The sequence below is a fragment of the Marmota marmota genome, unplaced genomic scaffold, assembly GCF_001458135.2.
Source record: "Marmota marmota marmota unplaced genomic scaffold, marMar, whole genome shotgun sequence".
NCBI classification, from domain to species: Eukaryota; Metazoa; Chordata; class Mammalia; order Rodentia; family Sciuridae; genus Marmota; species Marmota marmota.
The window spans coordinates 10693602-10704436 of record NW_025999941.1 but is presented as its reverse complement, the minus strand read 5'-3'; the positions used below and the strand labels follow the sequence as shown (position 1 = coordinate 10704436).

The 10835-nt window shown below is 35.7% G+C and overlaps 1 protein-coding gene and 1 non-coding gene across 2 annotated transcripts in view; both read right to left on the bottom strand.

Moving 5' to 3' along the window:
• Pbrm1 (polybromo 1) overlaps nt 1-10835 on the bottom strand; it is an 86249-nt gene that overhangs the window by 68760 nt on the left and 6654 nt on the right. The window contains exons 5-8 of the mRNA XM_048801016.1: nt 7871-7987; nt 4899-4967; nt 2135-2233; nt 67-152 (exon numbers count right to left, since the gene is read on the bottom strand). Coding sequence (XP_048656973.1) covers nt 67-152; nt 2135-2233; nt 4899-4967; nt 7871-7987 — 371 coding nt within the window. The remainder of the gene's footprint in view (nt 1-66; nt 153-2134; nt 2234-4898; nt 4968-7870; nt 7988-10835) is intronic.
• On the bottom strand, nt 5525-5598 carry Trnaa-ugc. Its single transcript has one exon. It is a non-coding gene; the product is annotated as a tRNA-Ala (tRNA).

The window sequence follows — 10835 nt, the reverse complement described above, 5'->3', positions numbered from 1 at the left end:
CACCAAAAAAAAAAAAAAAAAGAAAGAAAGAAAATTAATAAAGATCTTAAATATTTCTTAACCTACCTCATTCGAAGACTTGACTTAGCCATTTCATGATGTTCAATTTCTGCCTTTTTCATATAAAATATTTTTTTAATTGAATTTGCATCCTGTCAAAATAAAGTTACTCAGCTTAAAAAAGGAATAGAAAAAAAATTCCCTTGTTCACACACTGGGCACCTTTCATGGTACTCTTTCCATTTGGAGCTGACATCTATTCAACATTCACAAAGCTGCATCCTCTAACTTTTCTGTAAGCTTCTCAAACATCTTCATGAAGTTGTCACTAATTAAATGCAAAAAGCTTCTAGTTCTTTCACAGTTAGTGAAGTAATATGCAAAGATCTGATGGTAAAATACAACAAATCCTAGTTGTATACAACCTAAAAGTCAAATCCAAGGTTTTCTTTCTCTTGAACAGGTTTAGAAAAATAATTAGATTGAAAAGTAAAATTTTTAACTGTATCAACTAACAATCAGTAATATACTACCAAAATGTCTTATCCAAGGACTAAGAACACAGGACTTCAGAATTCGTTTCCGATTTTCACTCAAACTTTCTCAAAAGATGAAAGATAGAGTTAACATTAACTAGCAATAGCAATAGTATCTGGGTCAGGGTTCAGGAAAATCTAATGATTTTACTACTAAAAGATTTTCTGAGCATTCTTTCCTAAATTCCCAATGATATGTGATTAATTCAAGGAATTTCTACAAGCAGGACTACAAAATTTCTAAGAGGGAATTACAGAGCAACGGAAAAGCTATTTTACATTGTATTTACACTATAAATGTTGCTTTTTATTATTTATGAAATTTAAATGCAGGGAATAAATCAATATTTAGCTGAAAAAAAAAAAGGATTAAAAAACCTTACTTTGACATAAGAACAAACACTTAAATGAACTGAACAGAACCAAGAATACAGAATTAAACTCCTACATCTTGGTTAAATGATTTTCAACAAGGGTTCCAAGATGATCAATGGGGAAAGAAATCTTTTCAATATGTAGTGCCAGGATAATACCCCATATAAAAGAATGAATTTGAACTATTACCTATTAATTACAAAAATCAATTCAAAGTGAATCAAAGATTTAAATGTAAGAGCTAAAACTATAAAATTCCTAGTAGAAAATATAGGTGTAAATCTTTATGAACTTGGACTGGGCAGTAATAACCTAAAACAAAAGCAACCAAAGAAAAAAATACATAAACTGGACTTCATCAAAATTAAAAACTTTTGTGCATTAAAGAACACTATCACAAAAGTGAAATGACAAGAGAATGAGAGAAAATATTCAAAAATCATATATCTCTTAAGGGCATGATATCCAGAATATATAAAGAATGCCTACAACTCAAAAATAAAGAGAGAAGTAACCCAATTAAAAAAAGGGCAAAGGATATGGATAGACATTTCTCCAAAGACATACAAAGGGCCAATACACACATGTAAAAATGAATTATTATTCATTACATAAAGGCAAATGAAACCATAATAACATACTACTTTACACCCATTAGGATCAAAATGGAAAACAAGTGTTGGTAAGAATGTAGAAAATTTCAACACTTGTACATCGCTAATGGGAATGTAAAATGATACATCTACTTTGGAAAAGAGTTTGCTGGTTCTTTAGAAAGTTAAGTATATAGTTACCATGTACAAAGACAAAAAGATGGTGGTTCCCTAGGGCTGGGGATGGTGGGGGGGAAAAGAGTGACTGCTAACTCTGTGAATACACTAAAATCCATCAAATTGGGTCTTTTAATTTAAATGGGTGAAATTTGAGCCAGGTAAAGTGGAGTATGCCTGCAATCCCAGTGGCTCAGGAGGCTGAGGCAAGAGGATCTCAAGTTCAAAGCCAACCTCGGCAACTCAGTGAGACTCTATCTCAAAAATTAAAAAGGGCTGGGGATGTGGCTCAATGGTTAAGCACCCCTGGGATCAATCCCTAAGTAAATAAATAAACAAATGGGCAAAATTTATGGCACGTGACATACCTCAATATAATTGTTATAAAAATTATTGAACCTAAATTAAAGTATTTACTATTATCAATGAAAATAACAACAACAAAAAACTAACCTTGAATACTTGAGAACCAGGCTCATTATAAGTTTTGGCATTTTTTGCTAGGAGATCTATATCTTTGGCCATTGCATGAATACTTTTGTAGCTTCCATTCTACAGTAAACAACAAAACATAGCAGTTCCTCTTAATAAATGTTAAAAAATATCAGTAAAACCTTTAATTAAAAAAGAACTCCACATATTTTAAAATTGTCACCATAAGTCTAAGACTTTATTGGAAAGTATATATGTGAACAATATGTAATTTTCTTTCATAAATTATTCCTACTACCCATTTACAAATAAGTTTTTATAATAGGTAACAAAACCAGAACTACATTATTTTCATTAAAAAACTTAATTAAAAAAAATAAGTAAGATAAATGTTTTAGTTAGCCAACACATGCTTACAATGATCCAAGCTCTGTTCTGGGTGCTTCATGAATACTAATTCACTAAAGTGGCCTTAACAGTGTGAAGGAAAACTCCCTTGAGTTATTAGGACCACCTCAGGTAAATTATAAAATCAGTCCAGCATAGAGGTTAACATTTTCTATGTACTATTTTTGTGCCAGAGCTGTCACATCTTAAAGCTCACTTGTTCCAAAATAACCTAGAAATACTCACATAGTTGCCTCAATTTACAAAGGAAAGGAGGGAGGAATGCATGCTAGGTAAAAGACACACATATAATGTGTATACATGTACTTAATGATATAAGTACACAGGAAGAAGAAGTTCTAGAGAAACTGAAAGAAACCAATTTAAGTGGGGAGGGTGGGGAAGGGTACAACTGTAGCACAAAAGTGTATGGACAGGCAAAGGCAAAATGAGGCAGAATCCAAAAAAAGCAGGCAATGGAGATTGGATGGTTATCTGTTATGTGGAACTAACACTTTTGAATGCCTGTCTTATTTGGAAGGAATCCTAGAACAGGTGACAGGGAGGGCCCTACTTCCCACCATGAGGGTGAAAGTGGGCAAAAGTTTGCTTTACCCACAACCTATCAGCAAGGCAAAGGGAAATAATCACGGACAAGCTAATTTGTGCTTGGGTCTTCAGTGACTAAAGCAATGGCCAGGGAATGGCAGGAATTCTTACTGACTCCTGCAGAGGAAGAGAATCTAAGCAGGGCCCACAGTGGCAAATGACAGTAGTAATAACAATTGTACTACAAGGAGGTTGTGTGTAATCTTGGCAGTACCATGACATCCCTGAGTTCTATTTATTTTCCCAAAAGTAGTTCCCCAGTGTTTCATTCCAACAATTTCATAAGCGATTCTTTTTCATAAATTCCTTTTCTGCTTACGGTAGCCAGAGTTGATTATTATTATGGAACTGGTACAAGTTGTTGTGACAAGTGACATTAAGTTTCTGAGCTGTGGAATAGTGGGAAGAAAGCCAGGGTTAGGAAGCAAGATATAGAAAGTGACTAGAGAGCTTTTTGATCAGAGAGGTAGGAAAGATTATTCCAATAATTTGGAAATAAGATGACAAGGATCTTGATCAGGATGATGGCAAAAGAATATTATTTTGGGAACTTCAGAAGAAAGAACAAGATGAGGCAAAAAGGCAAAGAGAGAAGACTGGGACTGACTTAGAGGTGTTTAAAATCTGATTTGATTTTCAGTATTACGAAAACATCATTCCCCCTAGATAGATGAAGACCAAGGGAATCAGAAAGTGAGCATTCTGTGCACTTATTGGGCTGCTTCAAAACCAGATGATAATTTGGTTAGTCCGAATTTTAACATTCTGTGAAAATGTATCTATGGAATCAATAATTACTACATTGTTACTTTTTAATTTGTTGCTGTCTTAAAATTTAGAGCCAAGGAAATTTCTCTCTCTTAGCAAACCACCGTGCCACACTCTCATTACTCAATGAGACTAAGTAACACATTGTTCTCCTTTTTGCTTTGTCTCCCAGGAGTAGTGTAATCTTCTTACCCTGGGAAGATGAGTGATTCCTAGTGATTATGGGCTCATCTAATAGTTACTACATGAGACAGTTTACATATATCATCACAGCCAAGTGGTTATACTATACCCAATATACAGCAGAGGAAGCAGACAGTCACATGACCCAAGTGATACAGCTAGTTAAGATGAAGAGCTAGGAAAAGAAGCAAGTTCCACTCTAGAAACTAGATTTCTGGAAGAATGTATATCTTTCTGCATTCACCTACCTTAACATATAATCATCAAACTGCAAATCCTAATCATACATTCACAATTAGGTAATACTTATTTAGTACCTATTTGGCTACAAATCTCCATACTTTAGTGTTATAATATTTAAAATGGGAATAACAGGATCTACATCATATAGTCATTGTAAGAATGACTTAGCCAATATACATAGCACTGAGCTAGGTATATAGCAAGTCCATATGGGTGTGAACTACATCTATCATTTCTAGGGAAACTGAGTGGGAAAGAGGTGAAGAAGGTTAAAGAAAGCATAGTATTTATTTGCACTTGAAATTCTGTTGTTTATTTTAAGATACCCTAAAGCAATTTTGTTCTGTTTTGTTTGATGCTGGGGATTCAACCCACAGCCTCCCCAAAACATGCAAGCACTCTACCACTTAGTTATACCCCTAGCCCTAATTTTTGTCCTTAATCCAAAACTGCAAGTTGTACTACTTTGTTTATATTATTTGATAATACTAATAACCCTTAAAGAGATATCCACTTCCCTGCTTTCTAAAATTCTCTAAGTCCATAGGCCAATCTGCTCCAAACCATATATGATTACATATGGCCACCTTCATACCTGTATCCTCTGTGCAATGGTCTTGAGATCTATAGGCTCCTTAATTATTGCATAATAGTCTGGATATTGCTGGAAGACAAAAACCCAGGTTTGCTCAATGAGTGAAAGCAGCTAGCTAATGAAAAAACAAGAAGCATACTGACAATATGTTGTCAACCAAGAAACTGAGCAGCTTTGTGACATTCACAGATATAAAGACATACAGTATATTTTTATATCTGAAACAAAATACAATGTTATTTTAAGAAGCTTCATGAGCCATGTGCAGTGGCACACACCTGTAATCCCAGAGACAGGAGACTGAGGAAGAAAGATCTCAAGTTCAAGATCAGCCTCAGCATCTTAGTGAGACCCTGCCTCAAAATAAATAAAAAGGGTTGGGATACAGCTTAGTGGCAAAGCATCTCTAGGTTCAATCCCCAGTACTGGGGGGGTGGGGGTTGGGAAGCTTAATGAAATATTCAACAGATATACAACAGCAAGTTGTAGAGTTTACTCTTATTGACAGTTACACATTCTACACAATTAATACACTACAATTTAACATAAAATTCTAAATTCACAGAATCATAAATGTCTAAATTTAAGGTCCCCAGATAGCAATCAAAAAAGTTATTTTTTGTGTATGTGTGGTACTGGGGATTGAACCCAGGGCCTTGTGCATGCAAGGCAAGCACTCTACCAACTGAGCTATATCCCCAGCCAGAAAAAAGTTCTTAATGGGCCTCTTTATAAGCTTTTTAAATTTTACAATATAAATAACAATTATATAATATTTCATATAAACTTCCACAAGGAACTATAAGAAATCATAAAAATTTGTTGCTTCATGTTTAACTTAATGCTTTTATTAATGCTTTAATCAAAGTAAGGCTTTTCAAAATAAAATATTTTTAAATGAAATTATATGAAAGAAATGAAGCAAAATTATAAGTAATTTCTAATTTATCAAATACTAGTTTATCTCCAGGGGTTGGACATGTTGGGGGATACCACTGAGGCTTTCACAATGCCTAGAATCATTCACTACCCTCAGGCTCTCCTGCAAGTTTTGTGCCTTGAAGGAAATAACTGCAGTTGCAAGAGGTTCAGAGGAAGTCGGACTGTGCTTCTCCCCTCCCCTACCCTCATAGCAATCACCATTCTACTTTTTGTCTCTTTCACTATTCCAAGAACCTAATACAAGAGGAGTCATACATTATTCATCCTTTTGTGATTTGTTTATTTCATTGGCTTATGTTCAAGATTCATCCATGTTGTAGGATGTTTCAGAATCTCCTCCCTTTTTAAGGTTGAATAATATTCTATTGTTTGAATAAACAATTTCTTTGGTTATTCATTTGTCTATTAACGAGCATTTGGGTTGTTTCCAAGATTATTCTTTAATGATAAAATAAACACCTAAACTTTTTTATTTGTAAAAAAGGAAATTTTCTCTTTCCTCAGAAGGCAAGGTGAGAGGAAGTTCTTCCTCCCTTAGCGCTCCTTGATTTCCTAGAGAGCTGATTACATATTTTGCCTCGCATACTTTCTCACTCTACAAAGAAGATTTTCTAGAAAGTGAAAGCTTTTAAAGGATCAGAAAGAACCCTTTATAGTTTCACATACAAGAGAAAATTAACACGGTTACAGATGTAACTCATATCATTGCCTGTGAAACCACAAAAACTTTCATGGTCCCAGAATTCTAATATTTCTAAGTAAGAGTATATTTTCAGAAGCACTCCACTATAGATTTAACCCCCACTGTGATCATTTCTTCTTTTATCCACCTCCACTACCTGATTTTCTTGAGAACAGGGACCATGCCATATTTACCTTTGTGTTACTGCCATGTAGACACCCAACATGTCATAGATATGCAAGAAGTACTTGCTGACTGATGAGAGAATGCATCAGTCACCGATAAAATTGGTTATTTAAAGATGCATCTTCAATGGCTGTAGGACAGTTATGACAGAAAGCAAGCGTATGATCACTGCTATTCTAGGTGTGGATTTGATTAGAAAGATATAATGATTACTTTCATTGTATGATTTAAAATTTTAAGAAAATAATATGGTGATTCCTCAAAAAAGTAAAAAATTACAATATGCTACAGAAAATTTTCCTATGGGTAAATATCCCAAAGTGAAAGCAGGGTCCTGAAGAGATATTAGTACACCCATCTTCATAGCAACATGATTCACAATAGCTAAAACATGGAAGCAACTCGTGTGTCCATTCACAGATGAATGCATGAACAAGATGTGGTATACCATTATAATGGATTTACTCATCATTAAAAAAGAAGGAAATCCTAACACATGCTACAACGTGGATGAACCCTGAAGACATTGTGGTAAGTGAAACAAGCCAGTCAACAGAGGGACAAACACTGTATGGTTCCTCTTATATAAGATCCCCTCAATAGTAAAATCATAAAAGACAGAAAGTAGAATGGTGGTTGTCAGGGGCTGAAAGAGTAGGGAAGTGGATTTGTTACTTAATGGGTAGGAAGTTTCAGTTTTGGAAGATGAAAAGTTCTGCAGATGGGCAGGCAGTAGTGATGATTACACAACAATGTAAATGAACTTAATGCCAAAGAACTGTACATTTAAAAATGGCTAAAATGGTAAGTTTTATGTTACATATATTTTATCACAATAAATATAACAAATAATAACAAAAAAGAATGGCAATCAAAAATAGCCCATGAGTTTGAGACCAGCTTGGGCAACACAGCAAGATCTGGCCCTCCACCCCCAGCGACAGACAGACTGACAAAATCATTACCTTTTAAAAAACAACACTGTGTTCAAGTAAAATGACAGACCATGTTCTCTGCTTGCTGCTGAGGTCACGAGGAGGATATCCTGGACACTTCCAACATGTTCCTTTTAATCTTACTCTATTCACTAATAATAAAATTCTTGAAATACTTAAAAAAAATTTATCACCTTAATTCATCTGTGTTTAATCATATCACTTACCACTTTAGAAGGCAGTTTCTGAAAAAGTTCACTAATGAGCCGTCCTGATGGATTTGTGGCTACAACAATGGCTTCAAGAAGCTGCTCCAGGATCTCTTTAAGGTAACTTGGAGAAGACTAGGAGACGCAGGGAGAGAGAAAAATACTTTGTAACAGAATCAATAAATACATGCCAAAAATTAAACTGCTTCTAAGATTACAAAGTAAATTCAAAAGATCAACTTTTAAGTTCAAGTTTCTAGAATACCACAGAAATGCTCTGATTGATGGACATGGGTTGTATCTCCAGAATGGCCTGTAAGAAACTAATGAGATTTCTACATTATTTCTGAAACTAAATCTCTTGGATCAGTTCCTTTCTGACTCTTCCACAGTAACACTTTCTTCTTCTTCTTCTTCTTTTTTTTTTTTTTTGTGTGTGTGTGTATTATTGGGGATCGAACATGGTGCTCGAGAAGAGAAGGTCTGAGTTGCTAAGGCTGGCCTCAAACTTGCAATCTTCCTGCCTCAGACTCCCAAGTAGCTAGGATTACAGTCGTGCCGACTCCACAGTAACATAATGAAAGCAAATTTCAAGTACCATAGGTATGAATTGATCAAAATGCATCTTTTTATGGTCTGAGCAACTGAACTTGGGAAAATATGCCCCACAATACTTAGCCATTTATACATCTACTTTTCACATCCACTAGAGTCATGGTATTCCAGTAGCACAATGACTACATATTATATAAAATTATGATTACATGCTATTAACCACTGGGTTCTCCACCAGGACTAACAATTGAATTCAAGTTATATCAAAAGTGAATGGAGCTAGGCATGATGGTGCATGCCTGTAATCTCAGCAGCTTGGGAGGCTGAGACAGGAGGATAATGGGTCATAGCCAGCCTCAGCAACAGCAAGGCACTAAGCAACACAGTGAAACCCTGACTATAAATAAAATACAAAACAGGGCTGGGGACGTGGCTCAGGGACTGAGTGTCCCCAAGTTCAATCCCCAATACCCATCCCTCCAAAAAAAAAGTGAATGGAGGCTGGGTGTGGTGGCACACACCTGAAATCTCAGTGCCTCAGGAGGTCAAAGCAGCCTCAGCAACTTAGCAAGGCCCTTAGCAACTTAGTGAGACCCTATCTCAAAATAAAACATTAGGGGAAAAAAAAAAAAAGGGTGACGATATGGCTTAGTGGTTAAGAGCCTCAGGGTTTAATCTCTGGTACCCCTCACCAAAAAAAAAAAAAAAAAGTGAATGGAGATTAAACTGATTCATACCATTTCAGCTCTTAAACAGATTGGTTTATACCTAGCTTAGTTACTGTTTCAACACAGGCAAGTATACATCCCAAAGAGTAATTGGCCAGGTAAAGTCCAAGTTTGAAGTAAGTTTCTACAGTCCAGGTTTATATTAAATAGTACTACAAGTCCAAACCATATTTTGTGCAGATGAAATATTAATGGTTATTATGGTTTAAATTATAAAAACATTTGGTATTTTTGTCCAAAACCAACAGAAACCTTTTTTATTCGGTGTGGTCTCAATTTGACAGAGAGGGCTCTAAGTCACTCAGGCCTGGCAATAACAAACACCTGGAAAATATTTAACATGTAAGATGTATGATTTGGTCAAAACTTCCAAGTATATAAGCTCAGAGAACCATCATGATCCTGCTGAAAGTAAACTGAAATTCCCGTGTTTAAGCCATTTGTGTTGTGGCTGAACCATGGTATCAGAGTTTGCTTCTAACAGGAATGTTTTGTTCTGTAGTTAAGAGACTCTTTTCCTCCCATACAACCTGCTACTCTGGATATTGCTGATGACAAATGAAACGAGGTATGTGAATATATTCATATGATCTTTCCAACAATCAGGAAAACTCCAAGGAAATCACTGATTGAAAAATTAGAAGCTTGGGCTGGGGCTGTGGTAGCGCGCTCGCCTGGCATGCGTGCGGCCCGGGTTCGATCCTCAGCACCACATACAAACAAAGATGTTGTGTCCGCCGATAACTAAAAATAAATAAATAAATATTAAAATTCTCTCTCTCTCTCTCCCCCTCCCTGTCTCACTTCCTTAAAAAAAAAAAAAAAAAGAAAAATTAGAAGCTTGAAGATTCCTTCCCTGTTCATAAAACCCTTAGGCTAAAAAAGTTTGGAAAGCATAAATATAAATGTGCAAGATCCTCCAATTTTTCATCTATTATACAAATAAAATAAATAAGTAAATAAATAAGTAAATATAGGCACTTTTGTTTTCTGACTAGAGCTGTGGATGCTGAAGTAAGGCTGGGCTTTAGAAATCAAATCAAATGTTCAGCCCAAGAAAGCCTGGGTTAAGTTGCTTACCCTGTACACACTGCAGAAAGTAAAATTCCAGGGAATCCCTATTATTAACTGTCTTCTATATAATTCCAATCACTTAATTTCTTCAAAGAACTTAATGTGGTACCTCGAAACTTATTTTGAGACTCTAAGTAGTAGTTTTGAGAACTTCAGCCACCACTGCTTATTTCTGTATTGGAGTTTCAACAAAAGGTCTATCTAGGTGACTTATAGAAAAAGTGGAATGCTCTGTGTTGTGCATTTTTTTTTTACAATACAGTTGCAGAAGAGAGTTCTAATTCCCCCCACTATTTTTTCCCCCTTTTTGAATGTTTTCATTAAGCAAATATTTACCAGTATCTACATGTCAGGCATAGTTTTGATGCCAGGAATAGGTGAACAAGATGCTACCCTTTGTGGGGCACGGTGGTACACACCTGTAATTCTAGTGGCTCGGGAGGCTGAGGTGGGAGGCTGAGGTAGGAAGAGCAAGTTCAAACCCAGCCTCAGTAAAAGCAAGGTGCTGAGCAACTCAGTGAGACCCTGTCAAGTGCCCCTGAATTTAATCCCTAGTACCCGCCCCCCCCAAAAACCCAAAAATCGATGCTACTTCATTGATTAAGTCATCTGTACTTAGGGGAAGA